Source organism: Dichomitus squalens (genome assembly GCF_000275845.1).
Source record: "Dichomitus squalens LYAD-421 SS1 unplaced genomic scaffold DICSQscaffold_6, whole genome shotgun sequence".
Lineage (NCBI taxonomy): Eukaryota > Fungi > Basidiomycota > Agaricomycetes > Polyporales > Polyporaceae > Dichomitus > Dichomitus squalens.
In genome coordinates, this window is record NW_006766888.1 from 299,406 (window position 1) to 324,813 (window position 25,408).

Below are 25,408 nucleotides of genomic sequence, written 5' to 3' on the forward strand. Positions count from 1 at the left end.
GATCAGTGATGGGGAGTTCTGTCATGAGTGGGGTTCGTTGGATTGCGTGCTATCGGAGAGTTCGCGAGGGCGGGTCGCCTGAACCAAGATAGCGTATGTCGTGAGGGTCCAATTCCGGTACCGTAACGAAAGCGATCGCTGAGTTGGGAAGAGCTTGAATGGCAAACAGTAAGTATGTGTGTGTGTATGTGATCTATGCAGCGTATGTCTAGTCCGTTGACTGGTGCGCGACTGATGCGGCAGTAGAGGCTGGCACGGAAATCTGTCCCTGGACGCTGGAGCGGATCCTGACAATGTCCTGCCTCGACAGGTTCGCCTCGTCGCAGAGCGAGCGGAAGATCGAGCCCTCCCTGTCGTACAGGTTCAGAGGCGAGTCGAACTCGGCGACCTTGCCCTGGTCCATGACGAGGATGCGGTCGTAGTAGACTGTTCGTGGAGTGAGCGTGTGCTATCGCATCACGGGAGTGCAGCGACATACCGATAGTGTTCAGACGGTGAGCGATGCACAGCAGAGTCGAGGATGTGAACTCGCTCTGGATGGTCCGCTGGACCTTCGCGTCCGTCTCGACGTCCACACTGCTTGTCGCCTCGTCCTGCGGAATTGGGATGTTATGAGCAGGATCGGTACCTACGATCGGAGCGCACATACTAAGACAATGATACGACTGTTCTTGACTAGGGCACGGCAAAGCGCGAGCAGCTGCTTCTCTCCCGCACTGTAGTTTGAGCCTACATACATGCGGTCAACACACGCCAGAGGAGCTATTATTCATAAGCGTATACCTTCGTCGTTGACTTGGGAGTTCAGACTGAACTTCGCTTCTGCGACAGGATCGATAGGTCCGTCTTTGGGAAGTAACCAGGCACGCCTGAGGGCATCCAGTATTTCCGCGTCGGTCCTGGTGTTGAGAGGGTCCCTGTCGGATCGCTATGAGCAAAGCGTTTCCGCCGACTCGTGCAAGACGATGTTGCTCACAGGTTCTCTCGCACGGTGCCCCTGAACAGAAGGCTGTCCTGGGGCACCAGAGCCAAGCGTTCTCGAAGCGGCTGCAGGCCCATCTCAGCGATGTTCCTGCCGTCGATCTCGATGGTGCCGGAATCAAGGTTCACGACCCGGAAGAGCGCCTGGAGGAGAGAACTCTTCCCGGCTCCGGTCCTACCCACGATGCCAATCTGATAGAACGAAGTTGACACTTGCGTTACATTGACGACGACAGGATACAGAGCATACCTTCTCGCTAGGGTTGATCTGGAAGCTGACACCTTTGAGCACCGGAGGCAATCCTGGGCGGTACGACATCTCGACATCCTTGAACTCGATCGCACCGCTCTCGGGCCACGACGGCGGGGGATCATTAGGAGTGGTGGACGCGCCTTCACTGGGGAGCTCAGAGTAATAAAGAATACGCTCAACGGCGTTGAAGTTCTGTTCGTTCTGCGCGTAGTTGGTCACCAGCGTTGCTAGTGAGAGTTAGGGCTCCAGCAAAGTACCATCTATTTCGCGAAAACTTACAGAACGATTGAGTGACTGATGCATTGCATACGATCAGGCAAACAATTTAGTAAACATGGACAGGGATACGTACTGGTCAGGGTGTATGTCAGCACTACACCGATCTTGCTGGGATCGACGGTGTGCCTAAAACCAGCAGCGAATAGACAGATTCCCAGTATGAGGATGTTCCCCAGGATGTCGAGACGGACTCCCAGCCACCGCTGGATCGCAATTGTCATGTAGTATGCTCTGTTCTCCACATCCTGGCCCTGCTCCGCGTTCCGCACGAAACGGTCTTGTGAGCGATACGCACGGACAGTGCTCAGACCAGTGAGGGTTTCTGAGGCGAATCAGCCCTACCACATCTGTAACATTTTCGATAAGGGCTTACCAGAATACGATGCATAGAGAATGGAGCGGAGGTTGGAATCTAAACGCTTCACCTCCACCGAAGTACGGCGATAGTAGTTGGCTGCGATGTAGTACAAGATGATCATGGGCGCAAAGATGATGCCAAGATATGGAAACGTATAGAACACAAGAGCTGCCGTACCAAGGACAGAGCTTCGGACAGTTATTGGTCAGCCGCGAACAATGGAACAAAACACGTGCGACAACGAACCTGGCAGTGGTTAGCACTTGAAAAGCGATCAGGGCCAACTCGGTGTCAATGACGTCCTGGTCCTTCGACAGCCGAGACATGATGCGGCCTTGAAGACGATCAGCGCCGTAGCAGTTCCTCGGAAAGTTTTGTCCTACCTAACGGTGTGGTATCGAAAAATGAGACCGGAGACCGCAGGACACCCAAGAAGGCTTTCTTGAACATTCTCAGCCCGGCCGTCAAGCTCAACATACTGAGAAAAGGTCAGACTGGCCATGATGTCGTATACGCGTCCGATCAACTTGCCTCATATTCCAACTGAGAGCAAAAGCGAACAAGCCGCTGCTGACACCCAATGCGGCATAAGTGCCCATGTAGTCGCCCTGGCTGAAGCCGGGGATACTTGACGACGTCCAGAAGCCAAGGAACAGCGTATTTGCCACTACGCAATAATCAGGACAATGTAGTCAAAGATATCCCAATCAGATAGAACTTACCTTGAGCACACTGCGCAAGCACGGCCAGAAGGAAGAGCGGAAGGACGGGCCAACCACCTGCATACTTGATGTACTTCGAGTATACAGACCAGGTGACAGCTCCTGTAAGACGCTCTTCTTCCTGCATGAGCTTCTGGGTAGCCTTCTTGGCTTCGGCAGGAGCTGCGACATCGTCGGCCTTCTTGCTCGCAGTAGCGTCATCTCTCTTATCCTCCTCCTGGCTGCCGTACTCCTCCATGAGTCGCGCGAACATGTCGCCTCGCTTCATCAGCTCCTAAGTTCAGGCTGTCAGGAAGAAATCCTATGTCGAAGAGTGACAGCACGTACAGCGTACGATCCCTCTTCAACAATGACGCCCTCATCCATAACATAAATGTAATCCGTCTTGTCCAGCACATGTAACGCATGAGTCACCAGCACACGCGTCTTGTCTGCGAGCGGACCGCGGAGCAAACAGTTGTCGAGCAGCCTCTTCCCAACGTGCGAGTCCACTGCGCTGAGCGAGTCGTCCATGAGCACGATGTCCGCGCCCGAGTACGCAGCACGCGCGAGGGATACGCGAGCCTTTTGCCCGCCTGACAAGTTGATGCCCTTCTCGCCGATCTCGGTATCCTCGCCGTTAGGAAGCATCTCGAGGTCAGGCTCGAGGCAGCATGCTTGGACGATCTCGCGAAAGCGCGCCTCGTCTTCGGGCTGGCCGAACAGGACGTTCTCTCGGAGCGTCGCGTTCATAATCCAGGCGTTCTGCGGCACGTACGCGGCGGTGGACGAGAAGGTGCACTGCATGCGAATGCATGTCAGTGGCACATACTAGGGAGGAATATGTCCGTGGAAAGTCGCACCTGTCCGCGCGTCTTCCTCATCTCCCCGATAAGCGCTTGAAGCAAGGAGCTCTTGTTTGGTGAATGTGAGCTGGAGGCGGATTCAACGTAAGGCAGCATATCCGCACCTTGCCAGAGCCGACCCGGCCGACGATAGCCACGAATGACCCTCTGGGGATCTTCAGATTGACGTCCTTCAACTCAAACGGCTTGTCCTCCTTCTCCTTGTCCTTCCCTTCGCTGCCACCCTCCGCAGAGCGCACAGGGCCAGAAGCTCCCGCCGGAGTGTTCGCAGCAGTGGGCAAGAGCGACTCATTCCCCTTCTTCCCTCCCTTCTTCCCCGCGCCCTTCTCCCTGCGGCCCCTGCCCTTTTTGTCCCTGTCGAACTTCGCGGCGAGGTTGACGGCGTTCGCGTCCTTGCGCACCGTCTCCCACGTAAAGTCGCCATCGAGGTCGATCGCGGCCTCGGCGTTCGCGTCGATCTCGTACGGCACCGCGAGCTCCTCCGCGCGCAAGAACGTGCCGATGCGGCGGAGCGCGACGAGCGCGTCTGTCGCGGAGGCGAGCACGATGGGGAGAAAGACGAGCGGCATGCGGATGATCTGCGAGATAACGGTGATTGGATAAGCTGTCCTGGGAATACGAGCTACGAGAAGAAGCGGGGCTTACACCGAAGTACTGGACGGAGCTGAAGATGATGGCAACGTTGAGAGAGTGTTTCGTAAGCGCGTAGGTAACCTATTATGAGATACGACGGTCAGCAGGCCGGCTTGGGTGAACATTACGCGGAATGGGATTCGTACGATGGATAAGACGGTGGCAAGGATGGGGATGACGGTGACGTTTCCGATGAGCAGCGCTCGCGCGGTTCTATAGCAGCAGGCGATCAATACATCTAGCTTATGATGACGTCGACAGGAGTTTGTAGCAAGCTACGACTTACGCCAGACGGCGGATCGTGCGGACTTCGCGTTCCCGAAGGCTGCTCACTTGGTGGGCGTAGAAGGTCTCCCAGGCGTAGTACTTGATAAGCCGGATGCCCGACAGTACCTGCGATTACGCCATAGTCGGTCAGACATACTGCGGTAGGATGGCCGCTTGAGTAGATGACTCGGACGCCGGGCGTACCTCGCTTGTCATGCGCACTCGCTGATCCGTAAGGACCACGCCCTTCTTGCGCTGCGTGAACATGACCTTGGCGAGCATGAACTCGATGGGGCCGCCCATCAGGAGGACCTGAGTGAGGGATGTTGAGCTCGTCACATGATGAGTTTGCTGAAACAACCTACCGCCAACCCAACCAAAGCGTACACTCCCAACTGATTACGTTTCAGATAGAGCACGCCTCATGCATGAATGATGAGGGGCGTTACATACGTTACGGATGAGGAGACCTATCCCGAGGGCGATCTGCAAATAAATCGTCAGGGATATATTCACGAACTGCCAGAGGAAAATAGGCGTACCTGGACGGGCGCAACCCACAAGCTAAGTGAATGTAATCAGTATTAAGCCGTAGTGAAGATTGAGATGGGAGGCCCACTTGTGGACAGTGTATGTGTTGCGCTCCAGCCTGACAGTATCGGCGGATATCATCGTTGTAATCTTGCCCACGCTGTGATCAAGCCGCGCACGACCGCTCAGTCGCAGCGACTTGCGGAAGATCGCCCCGATCAGCTGCACAGCGGTCATTGAGCCGACTTCGTCACGTATATAGCAAGTGAACCTACACTTGTACGCATTGACAGGCCGTTTGTCATGGCCGCTGCGGAAAGCAGTCAAGACAGAACTTCAAGCTGTCTGTGAGTTGGGAAACGTACTGATGTAGTAGTGGTTCCCCGTCTACCCCGCAGATATTTCAGAGAATTCTCTTGGATGGGTACAGATGGACGCACCAGGCTAGATACCTCTGAGATGATTCAGGTCTCGAGACAGTCGAATTGGGCAGTGAATAAATGCGTACCTTGCATAGCAAAAACGGCGAAGGCGAGGCCGATACCGTAGCCGATGCCCTGAGGCTTCTGTAGGCCAAGCGCAGCGCGCTCCTCCTCACTTGCACGGAAGTAGATGTAAGAGTTAGTCAGCCAGGTCAGAAGGACCTGATTGACGAGGGGCGTGGTCGTGTTGAGCGTGTCTTGATAACGAGCGTCAACTCAAGCGCTCAGGCATGACTTCAGCGAAATGCGTACCAGATACAAGCTTCAGTAGGCCAGACAACCAGAACTGAACCCAGAAAACGCTGTGGAGAGCCTTGAGCAAGGATGAATCGTACTCGGGCTCCTTCCCTTTGCCCGTGTTAGGTTTCGTCTCCGCATGTGGTTTCTCGGAGTCACTGCCAGCTATGGCTTCGACATCTTCCTTGGTCTCTTCCTTCCGCGGTTTCTTGGAATCCTTGGACGAGACGCGAGAAACATCATCGTCTGGCACTTCGCGGGTGCGTGTAGAAGAGAGCTTCTCGCCGTCTTCAAAGAGGAAAGGTGGTCTAGATTCTGGAGGGCAACGGCTATAAAACGCCTTCTCTACACGCTGAGTGAGAGGATGCGTTAGACGATGCTCGGGCAAGGACCAAAAGTCTGAAAGACATACAGCTGTCAGAAGACGCAAAGTACGATGGCAAGTTTATGTCATTACGTACCGTCTTTCTCTAACGGCCTAGAAAATCCAACGGAGAGGAAGGGATCCAACCACGAGAAGAACAGCCTTGAAAGAGGCCTGAGAACAGATATAGTATAGTTAAGCTTCAGTAGACTACAGATAAATGATAGAAGGGACGAAGATCGCTCGGACACAGCATACGACCCATTACGTGGCTATACGCCCGGTGGCTCAAAGTATTGCCGAAAAGGAGAAAGTAAGAAGACTGCGTACTCACGACGCTCGACTCTCTGGGATGACCTCCCCTTGACCAAACGCCGGCGGCGCCGGCGGACGGCGGAACGGATTCCACATCGAGGAGAGAACAGCGGAAGGCCAGGTAATCCGAGGAGTCAAGGAGCGAGGACGAGGACAGCCGGCATGGCTGCATCAATGGCTGCGAAGGCTATATAGGGCGGCGGCGTGTGCGTGTTCTTCTCATACAGATTAATGCGACTGACGTATTGCTCCGTGGCGGCATCACTGCACAGTCCATTCAGATTGTATTCAGAGACAGAACGCTGCTCGTCTCTATCGTTCGTTGCTCCCGGATGTAGGGACTTCTCGCTTATGATTCAGTCCCGCAGTGGCCTGTTCTCCGAGTCCTCCAATCAAGGGCAGCACATTTCGAGTCAGAAATGCCGGTGACGTGGTCGAGAGCGTGGTGCGTTGCCCATAGGCGCCCATCATCCCACATCAGACGCTCACTCGGACCGCGGTGGGGTCATGTCGCTGACTCCTGCCTTTCGGACGGCCTCGGCCTATTTCGCCGAGCAATGCCCCGGAGACCGCTCAGGCGCGCGTGTCCCGCCGGCAAGGATTAGAGCGTGTACCGGGCGGAGGGCGGGAGATTTCCCGAAATGGCACGGTATTGAATTTGGGCGGACTTTTGAACGTCTGTGGCCGTGGTCGCTCTTGTCTGGACTGCTTCTCCCTGTCTCTCCTCATCGTCCTCGACACCCACCATGGCTGCTCGTCGCTGACCGCCCAATGTGAGAACCTCTCATCAGCGTCCACAACGCATGTCGCCCGCCCGTGACTCCCTTTCTTCCTACGTTCGCATATCCTGGCCACGTCTTACCGCTACTCTCGTTCCCTGTCTCATTACTCCTTGATTATGGGTGGCGTCTCAGACAGTACAGCCATGGTCTGTAACGTAATCTCTTCTCTAGCTCCCATAGACTAATCAATGCTCAATCTGCACGCGCAGACGGGCACCACTGAGGGCCAAGGCCTCTTCTCCCTCGTCGAGGCGGCGACCATATCTTCACCCATTCCCACCCCTCGAGAATCCTCCGTTGATGGTGGATTTGCTCCCGGAAGCCTCAAGGGTGCCAACAGCTTGGGTGTGAGTGTCGGGAGCACTAGCAAGGTTCACAGCGCCATGAAACACCGCCGCCTCTCATCCACGGGTCAAACTCGGAGGAGGTTGAGTGATGCACGGGAGGCAACAAGCCGACCTTCGTGCGTTGTTTCTGTCTCGTCCTCTCTCTTAGAATCCAATATCTCTTTCGTAGGCCAGTGATGCTCCAGACCGCTGCTGCGGCACTGTCATCTTTGGCAAACCTGTCTCTGGCGGGCTCTCCCCCTCCCCAAAGCATACCCCAATCCGCAACTTCTTTCGCCTCTGCCAGCGGACAGCTGACTCCGTCATCGGCCACCATGATGCCGAAGATTGAGGTCAAGGACGACATCATACCGGACGACTCTTCGGCGGCTGCTCCGGCCAAGACGGAGATCAATGGCGCTGGGATCAGTGTGACCAAGTCTGGGAAGAAGAGAGGTACAATCTTCAAGTGTGAGAGTTGCTCCAAGGTTAGTAGCATCACGGGCATCACCCGAAACTATGCATATGTCTATCGCCTTGTGTTTGTGTTCTGCGAAGGATGTGTTTGCAGTTGTGTCGGTTTCGGGCGCCTCTATTATATAGGAGGATCGTTCGAGTCTAATCTCCAATCTATCAGGTATACCGACACCCTTCGTGCCTAATCAAGCACAGATGGGAGCACTCTCCACATTGGCGTGAAGCATCCAAGTTCCTGCTGAGCAAACATCAACAAGTGCAATTGCTGGAGGTGAGCATCGTCATCGCAGATCGCATCGCACGCTACTCCTCGCTTACGCGTATCACAGGCGGCTGCTATTCTATCACATCTCGCGCCCTCTGCGTCTGGCGGGACATCCCTTCCAGAGGATCGTTCTTTGTGGCCATCCTTCCTCTCTGGTGGGCTTCTTCCGCCTCCGGATCAGGCCAACATTGTCCAGGATACGAAGTATTCCTCGAAGGCTCATGCTTCCTCCGTCTCCACGTCGCTCGATCAGCCCATTACGTACCCGACGTCGAGCTCGGTTCCTGTGCCGTCCTTCCTGTCGACGAGGTCTTCGTCCGCGTCAGGCCTTGGCTCCAATGTAGGCGCCGCGACGAACACCGGGCGCTCCCCGTCGGCAGGTCCGCGTATGCACGATTATGCGGTCCCATCGTCAGGTGGGTTCACGCACGTCCGCCCCGGCGTCGTCGGCGTCCCAACGAGCACCCACGCATTCCAGCATCCGCCCACGGCGCACGCTCAGTTGGATGTTCGTGCGCTGACTCCCGGCCGCAGTACCCCGAGCAACGGCACCCACGCCTATCCCCCGGCCGCACACCGCTCCGCCCCCGTCCCTGTGCCTGCATCCGCTCGGGATGCCTACCGCGAGCCTCACGGTCGCAACGGCGACGGAGGAGCGTACAGCTTCGTGAGCGGCGCGTCCGTCTCGGACGCGTGGAGCTCCCCGGTCTCAGTCGGCTTCGCGCAGTCGTCGTTCCGCTCGTCGGTCGATTCCGTGTCCGCGTCGTTCTCGGCGTCGTACTCCGCGTCTGGGGTCGGGCACTCGTTCTCCGATGGGGCGGGGGGCTGGAGCTTGCCGCGCTCGTCGGTGCGCTCGGGGTCGCTCAGCCGCAGCCACAGCGGGAGCGTCGATATGGATGGACCTGAGCGGCCTGAGGGTGAGTTCGTCGACGTCGATGCCGTGGGCGTGAGCGAGGACGGGGAGGGCGCGGGCGCGGGCCGGTTCGGGGGGTTCATCTCGAGGGGGTGGAAGGGCCAGCCTGCGCCTGCGAAGATCGAAGAGGAGTGGGACGGGATAGAGATGGAGATGGAGATGTAGGTGTGATCGCTAGGGTCCATCTGCCGTGTTGGCTCCGGAAGATGAGAAGATCTCGGACTGTTGTTCATGTGAAGTATCGTTGGTTTTCGTGTATGTTACTACTCACGAGGAGGAAGATTCGTTTGACCGGTGGCGGTTCGTTCGTTGTCCTGCACTTGGCGGGCATCCCCTTCTATCATCTCATCGTTTTGTTGGAAGATGTACACATATCATATCTTCGGTCTACGCTGCACGGTTACGTCCCTCCGCCCAGTTATCATCTAACCACGTCTATTGTCGTTGTCCGTCGTCTGTCGTCTGTCGCCGCCTATGTGTACATGATTATCCGTTGTCGTTGTTCCTGTTGTGCAACCAGTACGTGTAACTCCTCTGTACTCACTACTATGTGTCTCGCATCGCTCGCTATATATTCGGACGTTCACCTACACGACCGCACCATGAGAGCCGTATAAGTTGACCCGTCATATTCGGCGTCCAAATTCGACGCGTATATGCATGGCGTGTCTGAAACACTTTTCGAGGATGTACATGTATGCGTGCTCATGCACTGCGGGCCGCGATGGTCGAGTCAGCTTGAGGATGAACTTAGAGTGCGAATCTTGTGGCGATAGGTACGCGCAAGCCACGACATTCCAAATGTTGTAAGTACTCTCCCGCTTAGTGACCCCACACGAGATGGACCATCATGTGAAGCTGATCCCGGCTCTCCTTCGCCACTCCCTATGACGATGTTCGTACAGTTTCGCCATGCTTCATATTACATGGGGGTAGATGCGCTGGGGTCCACGGTGGGGAGCTACGCACGACATTGGACTACTGTTAGACTGGACTACGGATCTTATCCTACAAATGTTCTGCTAATGTACTGCAGCTGCAAAACATGTGAGGGGTCTTATATCCTTAACAACGAGGTGAACGCTCACATTCAGAGGTGCTTGTCCGAGATGGGGAACGAGTTCACGTCTACCCCGTCCACCCCGTCCTTGAACCAGCGTTCTTCTTCAGTGATCGGCACGTCGTTGCCGCTCATTTGCCGCTTCTTCATGAGACCGTCGATATCGAACGTCCAGTCCTGGCGATACATATCGTTAGTTACGCCTATGTCGAAGCCGTTGTCTAAGGACGACCCACCTCCAATCCGTAGCATCGGTACCACTGTTTGGTACCATCGGGCTTGGTCTCATACCATTCGTAGAAGAACTATAAGCAGGAAAGAAACGCAGTGAGCATCTCGAGCTCGCACATGTCGCAAGTACTAACCTGGACTGCGATCTTGTTGTCTGTGAAGGCGAACAGCTCCTTGCGGAGCCTGTAGCCGTTTTCCTTCTCCCACTTCTTCGTCAGGAACTGGACGACTTCCTCGCGCCCCTTCATGAACTGGTCGCGGTTGCGCCAGATAGTGTCAGGCTGCGCGTGGTTGCAAGTGCGTTTCAGTTTCCGCTGAATGAGGCCATTAGGGGTATCGAAATAAAGATCGTACCTTGTATGCCAAGGAAACCTTCTGGGGGTCCTTCGTATTCCACAGATCTTGCGCCACCTTGACCTTCTTCTGCGCAGTCTCAGCAGTAAATGGGGGTACAATGGCGGACATGCTTGAAGACTGTCTTGTTAGGGCTAAAGATGAGGCAGAAGGGTCTTTGGATGCACAGGGGCGAGCATCCCCAATGGGCGAGGGTCCTTATTTATATCCGTCCAGTATTGCAGCCACCGAATAGAAACCGATGCGATCAAACGCAATCGCCGCACATCGACGGGCAATGTGTACACCAGATGAGTCCAATTGCAATTCAGCGAAGACGACCAGTGTACGTTTGCACCTGAAACCTGCGCACTTGTTAAGCGCCTATCTTACATGCTTCCCGCAAGTGGCCGAAAGCGCGAGGGAAAGGGTCGAGATTTGGATGTCTTTGTGGACACACGAGTGATAATCAGGGACACACTGTGTGTTCTCCGCAACACAGCTCCCGGCATAACTACTGGAATGAGAAGTCGGATTGTGGTGTGTGCATAAGTGAGGAGCGATGTACATTCGTTGCTGAGAAAGATCGGGCAGCATTGAATCATCGCCGAGGCTTGGTGGGCATGGGGTAAGCAGGTCACACAATAATCCCAGGGCCGCTCGAGATCTCCCGATGATTACGTAATCGTCAAGTTCGTGCAGTATGAGCCGGAGATCGTCACAAAATATCAACTAGCAACGTTTGTCAGGAATAGATTGAGTCAAGAGGGGGTTACAATGACTCGAATGTCATCGACTACAGGGTAGTCATGCTTGTGGCCAGACATGTTGGTGGGGTATGCGGGTACTAGAAGCCTTAGTCGGGTTCTACGCGACGATGATCCAAGAGTCTCGGTAACCTTCGACGAAGACATCAAACAGAGGCTAGCGCGGAAACCTGTTCAACGAGCGCGGCTGCGCTGGCCGACCTCGGCTGAATGCTACATGGAAAATCATTCGGCTTTCTGTGAAACAGGTGTCCAACGGCGTCAGATGAGCTTTGTGGAGAACCCAGAAAGGCCGTACCGGAAGACCGCATCGTCGTACACAATTGCAGGTTCTATGATCTGGCCGTTCTCGTCGGTAGCCTTCTTGATGTCGAAGGTCGCGAGGAAGGATGCGACCACGATCCACAGCGAAGATTCAACGAGGTTCGAACCCGGGCAGCCTCTGTGGGGGCCATGTAGCCGGAGTCAGAGTTCGGGCCTCGATGGAAAGTAGACTCCGTGGAATGTCAGCCCACCTCCTACCGAAGCCGAAGACAAAGGTCCGAGGATCCATCTTTATAGCTGTTGCATCGTCCACCTTATCCAGATAGCGCTCAGGCTTGAAGGCGTCTGGATCAGGAAAAGTGCAGGATTGCGGCTCATGTGCCTGCATAGAGGGGAGCGTTGCATGACAGGGAGTTTTGTATGATGGTTCGGGGCCTGGTCCGTGATAGTGCAACTCCGAATTGTTCCCGAAGACTAGCGTGCCTCGTGGAATGTACATGCCCCTATACATATCGTCTTCCATCAACCGATGCGGAAGTCCTGCAGATGAATTGTGGTTGGAGGGGAGCGGGGAAAGCCTATACCCAAGGCGACTTGAGTCCAGGGACCGTAACAAGTGACTCACCAAGAGGAACGGGAGTGCTCCAACGGAGGATCTCGTTGAAGACTGCTTCAATGTATGGTAGATCTAGACGATCTGCAAATGTAGGCAGACGACCCGGTCCGACAATCGAGTCGATCTCTTTCTGGGCCTTGGCTGCAACCTCCGGATGAAACATCATGTTTTGGAGGAACGATAGGACGGCGGTGATAGTTTACGGAGGTATAGATCAAGCTGGTATCTCTTCCCAAAGAACGTGAGCGGGTACTACTCACCGTGTCAAGACTACCTAAGGTGATGTTATGTAGCGCTTGAGTTGCGTTGGTAAAATTGGGTGTAACAATTGGCGGCTCACCCAAGTACATCGACATACTAGTCCACCTCGCATCCGTGTCCGTTTCGGCGTCAGTCATATTGTCGTCCTCGGATGTCTCGATCAGGGTAGTGATGGAGCAATGCGTGGCCGTGCCATCCTTCTGTGGAACAAGCATCTCGGAAACTGCGCCTAGCTATAGATCGGCGCAAAAATACCGACCATGCGTGCTACCACCATATCAAACGGCTTGTTCACAAACTCTTCAATCTTAGCTTTCCATTTGCTAGCTTTGCGCTTGAAGCCGGCCCCCGGAAACCACGTAGGAAGATATTTCACTAGACTCGACACCACCAGGGTTCAGTACCTCCGAAGGGGACAAGTAAGGGAGGGTGCATGACTCACAGAAGGGAAATACGTCGACAAGCCAAATGAACCCTCCGCCTGCGATACCATTTGACAAAATATCTCCACACTCCTCGGCAAGTTTTAAATAAAAGTCGTCGTTTGCGGTCACGCGGTAGCCGTAGACGATGCGGAGCGTCAGGGAGCCGGCGTATCTGAAATATCCGGCTCTGAGTACAGGTAGCTAGGCAGGTATTATTCAAGAACGGAAGGCTATACCTTCTGATGTGAGCCGAGTAGCCTTTAGGAGTCTCTAGGATGCGTCTTAGCAACACCTGAGTCTCAAGCTCAAGTAGCGGGTAATAAGAAGGGATAGCGCTCGGCCCGAGGACTTTCGTCATGAGACGCCGCTGGCGGCGGAACTTGTCGCTATAGCCTGTGAACGCAGTCTGCAGGTGGCAGACGGATCGAGGGCGCATCAACGTCAGAGCGGCTCAAGTGCGGCGCAACCTTAAGCACGCACAATGTTTTCGCATCCGCACCTGTCAATCACTACGTATCAGTAACTGAAATTCTCTGCAGGCATGGAGCGCAGGCTGCGCAGATACGGACAACTCATTGCACATGACAAGCTGCGGCTTATCGGAGTACAGCGCCCCTTTACGCTCAAAGAGGTCCGTCGCTGCTTCGTAGGAGTTGAGGAAGAGCAGGCCTTGGCCGAAGACGTGGAGGTAAACGACGTCACCTGTTGAGTTTGAACATCAGCTCAGAGGTAGTATCAGGCATATCGGCAGCGCGTACCCCATTTACTTGCCCAGTCGGACGCTCTGACCCAAAGTTCTTTTGACGTCAGGTCAAAGATGTTGCCAATCAAAGGCCAAGGTTCAGGACCAGGAGGAAGGTTTCCTTTCCTCCTCCTCTGCGCCCGCACCAAGACGACCACCGCAAGGAAGAGGCAAGCTAGTAAAAGTAGGGAAGACCTCATGAGAGTCGCATAGGAAGGAAAAAAAAGGAAGGATCAGGTACCTTGTGCGAACCGTGGGTTTTTCACGTCCTTTGAGCGTTGATAGCTTCAATGACACGTCAGGAACTGATCCATTCTCGGTCGAGCCTTTGACACTCACTTGGAATACGGTGAGTCGCCATCCTGCCTTCGGTCGATATTCGGCCCCACTGTAGCTGAGAAGTGCGGGTCAGAGGGGGGCAAAAATGTCCGGGTTCGTACACAGCTCACCAGAGGCGTTGTAGGAACGAGTGTAGATCGTTGGATGGTGAGCACCTCACAATCGGGATCCGGGTACGAGCTCTTTTGGCTGCCGCACCAGTTTTTCAAGGCCCATCTCATCTATAGCTGACAGTCGCACACCTAAAGTGACCCTTATCAAAACGGTGCGCTCCCGCGTGTTGCTTGCAGCAGCTAGCGTTGTACGTCCTGAAGACGCGGCGTCTGTACGTTTCGCGATGAATGAGCTTATGCACTTCTCTCATGTGTAGCACAAACCAAAGGTTAGACATCTGGTTGAGAGATGGGTAGTTCTATGAGACAATGTACATAGACTACCTGACAGCGGCATGATGAGGAAGAGGGTATCGATACCGGGCGGCTCATTGTACGGGTGCGGATCTCATCGGTCGGGAGCGCCGGCCCGTGAAACAAACCGGGTAGATGATGGCTGTGCTTCCCGAGGACCAACCAGCGCCACCTCGGGCATACATACAGTAGTATCTCTGTTCCGTCATACACTGACCGCTGCGAGTTTGTCTGTCTACATAGATCCTGAACCGCAATATTCTCATGGACGTGGGATAGAGGACCCACTCATACTCCGAAGTTTGGCCTCCGGCCGCCTACTTATGCGTAACGAGCGCGGCGAGCGGATTGATGACGATCGCCTATCATCGTCAGCCATGCCAGTCTCCAATGGTGACGAGCCTGCCTTGGGCTGGCTCCCAATTGCTGTATAGGAAGAGCTGCGCACCGAATGCCGGCTGAATACGAGGACTCGTGAACCCGGTATCGGCATCTCCTGCCACCTTCTTATTATGCATCAAACCGCCTCCGAGACGCCTTCATCTCCCCTTTCTCATCTCTCTTTTCGTCCACCACTGCCAACCTTCGACTCTGATCCAGCATCATGGCGCTCCTTACAAGCGCGCCTCAAGCAGCACTCGCCGCTGCAGTTCTCTATGTTTCATGGCTCATCCTAAAGCCGTTCGTTGTCAAGTCCCCACTGGATAACATTCCCGGTCCTCCTCGGAATTCATGGCTGAGTGGTACGTCCCACGATATGTGAGAACTCAATCTGTACGCGTCTCACATTCAGACAGGTAATCTAGCGCAGTATTTCGCCCAAGATGCCTGGGACTTCCGGGCTGAACTCGCCCGCAAGTATCCACGCGTGGCCGCTCTCCATGGAATGCCTGGGGTACGTCGACTGGATAAGGATGGATGCATATTTTGAGGCGTTCATACTCTCAATCGCTAGCAATCGAAATGGATCACGGTCTGGGATGTGAAGGCCATGCAAAACATCTTCCTCAAAGAGCAAGATATCTATGCAGAACCCGTGTTGTACGTCCTCTTCTAGCCGCGAATGCACGTAAGCCCAATGACTCACCATTACCGATTCGTTTTGAAACGAAAGTGCTTTGCGTATGATGCTCGGCCCTGGTCTTCTCGGCACGGAAGGTGGGGGAGCACTGTTCACCATATACTTTCCTTTAGGTCCGCTACTGACCACCGATCCTATCTTGTGTAGGCGAGCAGCACAAGCGACAGCGCAAGACGCTCAATCCTGTGTTCTCTGTGAAGCATCTTCGCGACATGACGCCCTTGTTTTATCAGGTCATCCACAAGGTACATCTCCTCCGCATGCTAGAGACTCGAGGCCGCCTCGCACAAAGGCGCTGACCGACATTCTTTTCGTGCGGCGTCTACAGACTCGTGATGCGATTATGGAGCGCGTGCGTGCCGGCGCCGGAGCTAAGGGTGGCGTTGAACTCGACATGCTCTCTTGGAGCGGCCGCACGACGCTCGAAGTGTTGGGTCAGGCTGGTTTAGGCCACTCATTTGACCCTCTCACGGAGGACCGACCGGACGAGTTTGCGGATGCCGTCAAGGACTTCTTGTGGGTCCTGTCATTTGTGTCAGGTCCGCAGTTTGATGTTGACTGGAGAGTAGCCCACAAATGGCCCGATCTTTGGTTTTACGCCTGCTGATGAGGGGCGTGGCCAACGTCGGCTCCGCACCTTTCCGGCGCTGGGTCGTTGAGAGGATCCCGAACGACAACGTTCAGCAGCTGAAGCGGATATCAGACATCATGCACGGGCGGTCTATAAGGATATTCAACGAGAAAAAGGAGGCTCTGGAGAAGGGGGATGAGACGCTTAAGCATCAGATCGGCGAAGGACGTGACATCATGAGCATCCTGCGTGAGTGCACATGCCCCACACGCGTCCCCGTGTCTGTCCCGCATTGTAATCGAGGGTCCTGTAGTGCGGGAGAACATGCTTGCTAAGGCGGAGGATAAGCTCCCGGATGATGAGCTCATAGGGCAGATATCGTGAGTCCTTTCCCCGCTGTGACGAGTATATGGCCTAGGCTGGGTCCACTGAGCGTTTCTTCAGGACGATGGTGCTCGCTGGGATGGACACAACTGCAAACTCGCTGGCGCGCGCTCTTCAGATCCTCGCCGAACGCCAGGACGTTCAAGAGAAGCTCCGGCAGGAAATCCTGCATGCGATCGAGACTGAGGGACAAGACGGGACGCTCGACTACGAGAAGATCATGGAGCTTCCCTACCTTGAGGCGGTCTGCCGCGAAACCCTGCGGTTGTGAGTGCTAGCGCCATCGTTGCGCATCCTCCTCCGACGTGTACACTTATCTTGTGACACGTGGATCTCACCAGATATCCTGGCGTTACCAGCCTCTTCCGAGAGTGAGGATTTTCCATTCGATGACGCGCCGGCCCAGAAGCAACATTCACTTGTACTGACTCTGACCGTGCCTCGTGTCACAGGACAACCAAGGATGTCATAATGCCTCTGTCGGAGCCGATCCGTCTGAAGGACGGGACGCTCACTGACGCGATCCCCATTCCGAAGGGAACGCGAGTAGTTCCGAACATCGGTGCTTCGAACGTCGACCCAGCGCTCTGGGGAGCTGATGCGCACGAGTGGCGACCTGAACGCTGGCTCGAACCCCTACCGCGGGCTGTAGAGGAGGCGCGCGTACCGGGCGTATACTCTCACCTGTGCGTCGGTCTAGTCCCTCGGCCCTATAAGCAGTTTCATGTGCTAATATATGACACGTGACTATCACAGCATGACGTTCATCGGCGGTAGCAAGGCGTGCATGTAAGCCCTTCCCCTTGTACTGAGGACAGGGCAGGACCAGTTTTAATGTGTTGTGTAGAGGATTCAAATTTGCACAGATCGAAATGAGTACGTAACGCGCTCGGCCTTAGTCTTGATCCTCCTGGACGACCGTCAGGGTGCTGACTGGATCGTTTACCCCCGCAGAGACCGTGCTGCTCGTCCTGTTGCAGAACTTCAAGTTTGAGCCGACCGGCAAGCCCATCAAGTGGAACTTCGCTGGGGTGCAGTACCCCAGCGTCGGGTCGGAGGGACCTGAGCCGGCATTGCCTCTGCTGGTTTCCGCACTGCGCGCCTGATTTTAGACAGCGTCTGCGGGGGTCGAGACTGTGCGGGACGGGCTCTACTGCTGCCAAACAGTTGCGTCTCGGCTATCGCTCAGAAAGACTTCGAATCCCAGCTTGTGTATCCCCACCCCACTTCGTCAATTATGCATATTCCGCCTGACATAGATGTGGATGTGGATTTCGTCCCAGCTTCGTATGATATCTAACTCATAATTGATTCAGGACTCACAATAACGGAAGCTGGAATCATCTCGCACTGAACAGCCTTATTCGAAACATTGTTCCTTTGCGGGCGTCCGGAGGTATACTACTCGCTCGCTCTGCTCGAAGTCCTCCGCAGGCCGTAACGCCAGTTTGTGCTACAGATCCCATCGAGGGAAGTGCAGGAGGTCAGTTCGGCCTGTTGTACTGATGCTTAGCACGTTAAGAACTTCAGGGCGTGTGGCGGCGCTCGATGATCATATATCATTATGCGCCAACCGTCCGGATCGCATAACAGCTTCCGCAGAATTTGCCTACGTGGCATGCGCAGTTGCAGGCGGCGCAGCATTCTTGATGCCGGTAGCTTGCGAGCAGTTTTTGATAAGGTACATGTTACAGAGTGCCTGGATAGAAGCAACGCGACTCGGCCAGTGACCGAGACGAAACTCAGGCCTCAGGCTTGTCGGACATGGTTCGACCGTACACAAGCACCCACTACTCGGACCATGCTTCTCCGGCAGGCCCGTCGGGCACCGGGAAATCAATTACGTTAGTCACAATACCCAATATCCCGTCAATGTTGTCTGCATCAAGGTTCGAGGGTGCACGGTATGTGGGAGGCTACACAGCACAATGCGGGGTCCACCTGGGATGATCATGAAAAAGAAGAGAGACCGACGGCGCTACCCGTCTTCTTGAAGCAGGGGAAAGATCCGTTTCGAGTGGTTTGAGGCCGTCAAGGATGCAGTCACCGCACCCAGGACGCCATTGAGGAAGTAGGGTGCCTCTACTCACTGGAGCTTCTATGCAGAGCACGCCCGCTGTACGTACGGGGCAAGTCGACTTGAAAATTGGATTGAGACATGTTCCCAGTGAAAAACAGTAACACCTCAGAGAGCGGTCATAGGTAAGGGGCGTCATTATGGCGTGGTCGCTGTGGTAAAGCGCTTCAGGAGCCTGGATTGTGGGAGGGACTCGCGATTCGGATTCTATATCTTGGCTTAAGATCTGAACCACCGAGGTCGACAGATGTCGGTATCATCCAGAAGTCAAATATTTGGACGCTACAATGGCTAAATCTAGTCAGAGTGGAGGCGCTGTGAAGTCAATGTTCCCTAGGATGTCGTGAAAACGTTTTATCTGGGCCACTGACTTGAAGCCACGACCGTTATGCTCGATGCGTGGCGAACGGCACCTGTCAAGCTGTTACTTGCTATGTAGTACAAGTCAGACACAATGAGGACTTCTGAGGCTATCCCCTATGTTCCGTGAGCCTAGACCTAGCGATCAAAGCCGGAATGTTGGAGACGCAGAGCGCGAGAGCACGGAGATGAACAGCAAAGATTGCAACGGCGATGTCCTTGCCGTCGTGGTTTCAGAATATCTGGGACAAACCTGAACCCACGAATTACGTAGAACCGAACGAGCGACTCTCGTCAGGATCATCCTCGATAAGTGCAACGAATTCCTTTGGGTAAGTGCGGGGTCGTGAGTGAAGACGGGACGAAGCTGCAAGCGGGGGTGACTGCCATAAAGGTGAGGCCCCCTGCCGCGCGAGAAACCATGTAATGCACGGCCGTGGTGGAGGGTGGCGGAACTCGCATGGGGAGCCGGCGGCATACGGCTTCGGTATCGCTCTTAGCCGAACAGAGAACAACGCACAAACTCCGCGAAAGTCGACTGAGATGCCTGAAACGCTCGTCGCGCGCGATTAAATCCCGGTGGAAGTAGGTCTTGCGGCATCGCCACCCGTGCACCACCAATCGTTTTGACGGGATGGTTTCACGTGTCTCGGGTCTCTTCGGTTCCAAGCTGGATGAATCGCGGAGTCGCAGGTGGAGATGTTGGACTTCTAATTGTGATAGTGCATGTGGTCTCGTGCGCGACGACGGGCATCTGGGCGTGCCGCGAGGCAATATAGGCATGGAGCTGCGGCCATGTGTCCGCACGATCGGGCTGGCAAACGACATCTTACAACGAGTACCACTGGCATCGGACGCGTGCCAAGGTGGGACTGAGAGTCAGCATCGGAGTGCAGAGATGGCCGTGCTCGGAGAACGTCATGCCGTTGACATCTGTAGTATGCTTCATCGCTAGTATCCGTTGGCTTGGTCTGCAGAACCTCGACGGCGGACAAGCTCGCGAGGTAGTGAGTCCCTGTAGGGCATGATCAGATTGAGGCTACAGCCGGCGGCGCACATGGAATGCATCTGTGAAGCGGTGACAGGAGCACAAAAGAAGAGTAGAAAAAAAGGGAAGGAGGGGATGCACCTCACGCAATGAGAGACCCGGCCACCGAGTTGGAGGTGAAGTCAAAATTAGATGATGATCGAAGATGTCTGCTTCGGCGACAACACGGTGAATGTGGGCTCTTCGTATGATCTGGCAATCGGGTGATGTCGCACCATGTTCACGTGGATCACAGACGCACTTTCAAGTGTCCGAAAAGCTGTCGAGAGGAACAGTAGCCATGCTAATATTCTCTGATCGCCAAGTACGATAATGACTGGTCAGTATCATGCGTTCAACGCGCTTTCCATGGCAATTATGAACCTCACCAGCTCACCACTTGTGTCCCGATGACCTCTCTTTTGGCGTCTGATTTATTGGAGCAGAGAAACAGCAGGGCGGCACTGACGGCACGACGTGCTCTTTCTCAAGAGCTTGCTATCAGTTGCTACACACACAAATGTTACTAAAGTTCATCAACTTGTGCAACGTTGGGCAAGGACATCATACCAGTAACGGTCGTACTGGTTTGGTGGGATCTCTGCATGGAGTCGGGAGAAACGACGTGGTTTCGCTGTCTCCCTTCAAACGCGCTGACAAGCGCGGATGGGTGCTACGAATCCTGATCGAGGCACGCTGACGTATAACTCACCGCGCCTAGACTAGATCGGACCCGCAGGTACAGTGCCCAGGCCGGCCACGTTGGATGTGTCAGGAGAGCAAACGGTTGCACGAAGATGTGTGAAGCGGGTATGCAGAAGTTTGCGGTGGAGCTGTAATTGCGAGCAGTCCGAGTCCGAGTCAGACGGAGACGCATGGTGGCGATGACTTGAGACGAGGTGCGGCAAGTGCCGTACACTCTCGGCGCTGAACTCTCCGAGTCCGACAACCGCTTTCGCTCAGTTTACTGTGCCCGACAAGCCGGTTACAACATCTGTTCAACCCCCGCGTTCAATCGGAGACTGCGCAGCTGGGTGCTGAATAGACAACACCCTGAGGCGATGCAGAACCATTTCCTCTATTTGACTATCTCGGCGTTATCATCGCATTATTGGCGGATCATTGCTCGACACCGTCTTGCCCTTCCATCTAACTTTCAACGCAGATGTCCGACGGAATATGCTTCAAGTATATTCAGGCGACCCGGGATGATTGCACGCACCACGTCTGGACTACACAAGATACTCAGAGATCGTGCTACATGGAGGAGCTACGGATGATTACGGTACGGCGATGCAATTCTTGACAGTGAGCTAAGCTGTACACCCCTCCCCTGGCTGCTCTGCTTTTGTGTCCGAGAATGCCTAATCCTCGCATCGGTTCCGTCTCACCTCCTCTGCGACCTTACAATGCATTGCGTAACCCGGGGGCGGATTACCGATGCCAGACTCTAGCGCGTCTAGGTGACTAATCCATACCTTTCCTACATCTTGTTCGTCCGTGTTTCTAACACACATCTCCCGTTATGGTTATGTCTGCCGGATACCATGGGACCCGGGTGCACAGTCTTGGTATGCCCAGACCCGTGCCCGCTTGACGCGCTCGTGAGGCGACAACGCGAGCACTTCCATATGTGCCATTTTGGCATTTACACAATCCGCAATCCAAGGAGCGCTGCGTGTACTGATGATAAATCGTCATAGGTCTTCGAGCATCCTGTCTTCTTCTCTGCTATATAAGAGATGGATCCCAAACTCGGTGAGTATCAACGCACAGTACACACGAATTGTACATACTCACCACACGGTCACTCAGACTTGATATGTCCTCCTCTTCCACTCCTGCTAGTCGACCATTGAACAGGGGCGCCGCCTGTTTGCCATGTCGCAAGCTCAAGGCGGTGTGTAGACCTTGCTCATTGTCTCGCCAGAGTTGCTCCTTATTGACGAGCCTTGTAGAAATGTGACGGCAATAAGCCCGCTTGTGGCCGATGCATTGCCAACAACAGACCCGACGACTGCGAATATGCAACTGGTGCCGAGGTCACTCGGTCTCGTCTGCTCGAGGAGAACATTGCTCTTCTCGAATCCAGAATCCGCGAGCTCGAGAACCCCACGGAGGGCACGCCCTCCGTTCAGCTCCACGACCCGCGCAGACACACCGCTGCACCATCCCAGACCCGCACACCAGCCTCAGCACCCAGCGTTGCGCTCTATCCCGTGGGAGTGATACAGCCTGCCGGTGAGCAACTTCCCCTGTATTGCATCGAGTCTCGCTCAACAACTCATCACTGGCCGCCTCCGCAGCACACATACCCGAGCCGACGCTACAGGAGGTCCAAGTGCTGTGAGTGACACCTATCAACCTCAGACAAGGCCGCCCCCGGTCTGCTCAGCCTTTCGGCCCCGTACTGACTTGCCCGCTCCCCGTTGACAGCATTCAGACGTTTATGACGCATGCGTCGCAGCTGGGCTTCTTCCTCAACCCTACCCGATTCCTGCATCGGACCCAGAGTCACGGCCCCGCCAACGACCCGCTAATGAGCGCGGTCCACCTCTGGGGCAGCCGGCTGTCGAGCTCGAACACGCTCCGGAACCGAGAGACGTACTTTGCGGAGCGTGCTACGCAGGCCGCCGCTACGACTACATTGATGCCGCAGACAGGAGCCCCGGGAAATGGGGTCCTGCACACCATCCAAGCCGAGGTCCTCCTCGCCAATTACTTTTTCGCTACCGGTCGCTTGTTGGAGGGCAGGTACCACTGCCTTGCGGCGGTCGCGCTCACTACTGGGAGTCGATTCCACCAGCTGGATATTCGCACATTGGGCGGTGACCCGATCTCCGCAGGGGAGAAGATCCGAGCATTCTGGACGGTGGCGAACGTCGACACGGTGTGGGCTGCAGCGATGAACACGCCTTCCTCTATCTGCCAGAACGGCAGAGCCGTGATCCAAGTGACGACGCCGTGGCCCCTTTCTTGCGAGGCGTATGAGCAGGTACGTTACGTATGAGAGGCGATGATTGCGGTCGCTACTACGGCGGCAATCTAGGAGGACAATTTGCTGAATCTGTACTATCTGCAGGGTCTGCTGGTGCCACGCCATGGTGGAAACTATTCGATGGAAGACTTCCTAAGGGGCGCGGTAGACGATTCTAGCGAGGATTTCTCGTCGCTCGCTCTCCGTGCAAAGGCCGGGGCGCTATACGACCGCGCCATCTACGTCTCCTCACAGTATCGTATTGGTGCGTGGTTATGGCTTCAGCGTGTTGCAGCGTTGGATTGATATATGTTGTTCCCCTTTCCACGTCTGACAGAAATGCCTGACCGGAACGACTTTGTGAACCGTTTCACCGCACTCGATAACCACATTGAGAGATTCCATCGGAAGCTTGCTGCGATCAGGAATCGTGGACCCGACGACATGCGAGAACTGCTTGTGTCACGCACCTTCGCGTGTGCTGCGTCTATCCAACTGCACTCGGCCTTCTCTAGCTCCCAGCCGATGTCGTGGCAGAAGACTGTCGGTGTTGCTATCGCAGCTATCCGAGCCCTAGACATTGTCGACGTCAACCAGTATCAGCATCTAGATCCCGTAATTGCGGTGAGCTCGGAGCGCTAGGGTCCCTTTTTTACTTGGAGATGCTGGAAATGCTGACACGGTTGTGCACTAGATTCTGTGGTCGACTATATGCAAGGTGTTGATCGGCGAAATTAGGCGGCTCAGGCATAGCGCTGGTCCTGTCCGACAGGACGACTTGACGGGCCCCACCTCGAGTCTGGATAGAATCACCGCCGCCATGGCGATCCTGTCTACTACATGCCCTCTTATGGGTAAGTTTGAATTATACTGATTGCGGAAGTCCGGCGTTGATAGGTTCGCTCACAGGCATCCATCTCGCCGAGGTGCAGCAAGCTCGAGCTTCTCTGAACTAGACTCCCTCCTGAGCGGCTGTAGCCGAGTGCTTTCGCGCTCTGCCCTTGCTTCGCTTGTTTGGATGTTCCTCTCACCTCTCAACACTACGTTATCATTGCTACGGCATTTTCCGAGCCGTCCCGTGCGTTCCTACGTTATGTATCATAGTATTTCTTGATGTCACCGCTCCACGTCCTTAGAGTTCAGTATCCACTATCCCTCCCCCCTCGGTATATCTCATGCATCGAATGCCCTATGTATCAATTTCTTGGCCTTTCTCTCTGTAGACTATAGATGATGCCTCTCATGGCACTTGATAGGTGGATCACACCCCATTCTCACTCGCACCGCAAGCCTGGCGTGAGATAGTCCTTGGAAGTAATGAGTTTGGGTTTACATTGTATCAACTCCATGACCTTCGAGTCCTTTCTTGCAAGAAGGTCCAACAGGCTGTTTGACACGAGTCGGGCAACTTTCCGGCACGAGTTTCCGGCTGAGACACTTGTGTATCATGCCGCTCAAGTTGAATGAATTTTCCGTGGATTCTACTCGCACCCGGGGTGCAGAGGGAACCGTAAGAAGCATGTTTCACGAAACACGGGAACCTCCCAGGCTCCGCAGTGTCCTTGAATCCCACTTTTCATCGCTATCAAGCATCCATTCTCAGCTAGTATATGCCTATCCTGGTCGGTCAGGGACGCACCGGTATCAGAGGCCATATGTACTACGCTTGCCGGATATGGGAGGAGGCACAGTTGATGATTGGGGATAGGCAGCGCCCGGGTTAACCGAGGAGGCGCGCGTCAGAGCGCCCGGCCTTCGCTTATGCCTCGGGGCTCGAATTGCATGATAATCTACGGCTTGATTAGACGGCAAGACGGCCAAATGGAATGGTGGTGGCTGAAGGGCGGTCAACGTGTAAAAGAAAGATCTCTCCCCAAAACCTCCCATTATGACCGAGCAGAGTGGTGAAGGGGTATCTTAGACATTGAATGCACAAGTTCTCTCGTGGCGATTTTCAAGTTGGAGCCTAGTTCTCGAGATATTGTAAGAATTGGAAATCTACACGAGAGAATATGTTCTACATGTCATTCCCTACAACTTTTGAGTGAGCATCCCAGGCTCAAAACGCGCTCAGAGCGCAAAAGAATGTGAGCGCCGTGCCCACTGGGAAGGGGGAGAGGATTAAGCGCCTCTCAGCCACCGACCAGAGCGGTAGTGGTCGCTGTGCCTTCATGTCCTACACTGGAGTGAGCCATGCTCATCTCGGCCAAGCGAAACAATTCACAATGCATATAATACTTCTTACACATCTGTACTACGGTTTATCCTGCCTATGAGGGGAACAAACCCTTGGAAGTCCCATTATACCACCAAGATCCTCGAGAGCGCCTCATCGGAGTCGAACATCAAGGTCGGGTAGATGAGAGCGGAAGACTATCTCTGAGCGCTATCGTTATATAAGCAGAACATCGGCTAGCGGGCGCTGCCTATCCCCACTGATGATGTCTCACGAGCCG

General features: G+C 54.7%; 7 protein-coding genes across 7 annotated transcripts; 4 read left to right on the forward strand and 3 right to left on the reverse strand.

Moving 5' to 3' along the window:
* Positions 1–12: 12 nt before the first annotated feature.
* DICSQDRAFT_134247 (multidrug resistance-associated ABC transporter) lies at positions 13–6,416 on the reverse strand. The gene is made up of 31 exons (XM_007363295.1): positions 6,287–6,416; positions 6,050–6,126; positions 5,604–5,987; positions 5,378–5,548; positions 5,310–5,323; positions 5,235–5,256; positions 5,145–5,179; positions 4,958–5,091; positions 4,881–4,902; positions 4,792–4,824; positions 4,704–4,733; positions 4,543–4,650; positions 4,358–4,464; positions 4,218–4,284; positions 4,084–4,152; positions 3,543–4,016; positions 3,436–3,486; positions 2,921–3,373; positions 2,594–2,867; positions 2,403–2,538; positions 2,255–2,349; positions 2,118–2,205; positions 1,887–2,059; positions 1,587–1,835; positions 1,514–1,528; positions 1,232–1,461; positions 977–1,173; positions 784–917; positions 650–729; positions 479–593; positions 13–426 (listed from the first exon to the last, which is right to left on the reverse strand). Exons 1-31 carry the CDS (start codon positions 6,361–6,363, stop codon positions 209–211), a joined length of 4,332 nt encoding a protein of 1,443 aa, XP_007363357.1. The 5' UTR covers positions 6,364–6,416; the 3' UTR covers positions 13–208.
* Positions 6,417–6,978: 562 nt separating this feature from the next.
* On the forward strand, positions 6,979–9,618 carry DICSQDRAFT_134249 (uncharacterized protein). Its single transcript, XM_007363296.1, has 5 exons — positions 6,979–7,195; positions 7,259–7,512; positions 7,566–7,863; positions 8,013–8,123; positions 8,182–9,618. Exons 1-5 carry the CDS (start codon positions 7,193–7,195, stop codon positions 9,193–9,195), a joined length of 1,680 nt encoding a protein of 559 aa, XP_007363358.1. The 5' UTR covers positions 6,979–7,192; the 3' UTR covers positions 9,196–9,618.
* Positions 9,619–9,967: 349 nt separating this feature from the next.
* DICSQDRAFT_160221 (uncharacterized protein) lies at positions 9,968–10,786 on the reverse strand (the record flags this gene model as incomplete). Its single annotated transcript, XM_007363297.1, has 5 exons — positions 9,968–10,066; positions 10,119–10,267; positions 10,327–10,395; positions 10,456–10,602; positions 10,676–10,786. The coding sequence occupies 4 exons, from the start codon at positions 10,784–10,786 to the stop codon at positions 10,121–10,123; spliced, it is 474 nt and encodes a 157-aa protein (XP_007363359.1). The 3' UTR covers positions 9,968–10,066; positions 10,119–10,120.
* Positions 10,787–11,043: 257 nt separating this feature from the next.
* DICSQDRAFT_145141 (cytochrome P450) lies at positions 11,044–13,929 on the reverse strand (the record flags this gene model as incomplete). Its single annotated transcript, XM_007363298.1, has 11 exons — positions 11,044–11,100; positions 11,728–11,863; positions 11,937–12,225; positions 12,311–12,442; positions 12,642–12,762; positions 12,822–12,937; positions 13,005–13,159; positions 13,224–13,393; positions 13,468–13,486; positions 13,557–13,689; positions 13,746–13,929. The coding sequence occupies 11 exons, from the start codon at positions 13,927–13,929 to the stop codon at positions 11,044–11,046; spliced, it is 1,512 nt and encodes a 503-aa protein (XP_007363360.1).
* A 1,150-nt stretch (positions 13,930–15,079) lies between these two features.
* DICSQDRAFT_54614 (cytochrome P450) lies at positions 15,080–17,617 on the forward strand (the record flags this gene model as incomplete). The annotated part of the gene is made up of 14 exons (XM_007363299.1): positions 15,080–15,218; positions 15,273–15,370; positions 15,431–15,516; positions 15,590–15,633; positions 15,704–15,801; positions 15,885–16,072; positions 16,126–16,376; positions 16,441–16,507; positions 16,572–16,778; positions 16,853–16,882; positions 16,964–17,197; positions 17,268–17,300; positions 17,359–17,387; positions 17,466–17,617. The coding sequence occupies 14 exons, from the start codon at positions 15,080–15,082 to the stop codon at positions 17,615–17,617; spliced, it is 1,656 nt and encodes a 551-aa protein (XP_007363361.1).
* Positions 17,618–21,140: 3,523 nt separating this feature from the next.
* DICSQDRAFT_145142 (uncharacterized protein) lies at positions 21,141–21,714 on the forward strand (the record flags this gene model as incomplete). The annotated part of the gene is made up of 2 exons (XM_007363300.1): positions 21,141–21,260; positions 21,679–21,714. The coding sequence occupies 2 exons, from the start codon at positions 21,141–21,143 to the stop codon at positions 21,712–21,714; spliced, it is 156 nt and encodes a 51-aa protein (XP_007363362.1).
* Positions 21,715–21,797: 83 nt separating this feature from the next.
* Positions 21,798–23,908, forward strand: DICSQDRAFT_125449 (uncharacterized protein; the record flags this gene model as incomplete). Its single annotated transcript, XM_007363301.1, has 8 exons — positions 21,798–21,875; positions 21,934–22,216; positions 22,282–22,321; positions 22,412–22,970; positions 23,058–23,217; positions 23,290–23,576; positions 23,647–23,806; positions 23,850–23,908. The coding sequence occupies 8 exons, from the start codon at positions 21,798–21,800 to the stop codon at positions 23,906–23,908; spliced, it is 1,626 nt and encodes a 541-aa protein (XP_007363363.1).
* Between the last annotated feature and the right edge of the window lie 1,500 nt (positions 23,909–25,408).

Coding starts and splice junctions, on each gene's coding strand:
- DICSQDRAFT_134247 (XM_007363295.1), bottom strand. CDS start 6,363: ATGTGGAATCCGTTCCGCCGTCCGCCGGCGCCGCCGGCGTTTGGTCAA. Junction 3,487..3,542: donor GCCGGGTCGGCTCTGGCAAG/GTGCGGATATGC, acceptor TCACCAAACAAG/AGCTCCTTGCTTCAAGCGCT. Junction 3,374..3,435: donor TGAGGAAGACGCGCGGACAG/GTGCGACTTTCC, acceptor ATTCGCATGCAG/TGCACCTTCTCGTCCACCGC.
- DICSQDRAFT_134249 (XM_007363296.1), top strand. Junction 7,513..7,565: donor GAGGCAACAAGCCGACCTTC/GTGCGTTGTTTC, acceptor TCTCTTTCGTAG/GCCAGTGATGCTCCAGACCG. Junction 7,864..8,012: donor AGTGTGAGAGTTGCTCCAAG/GTTAGTAGCATC, acceptor CCAATCTATCAG/GTATACCGACACCCTTCGTG.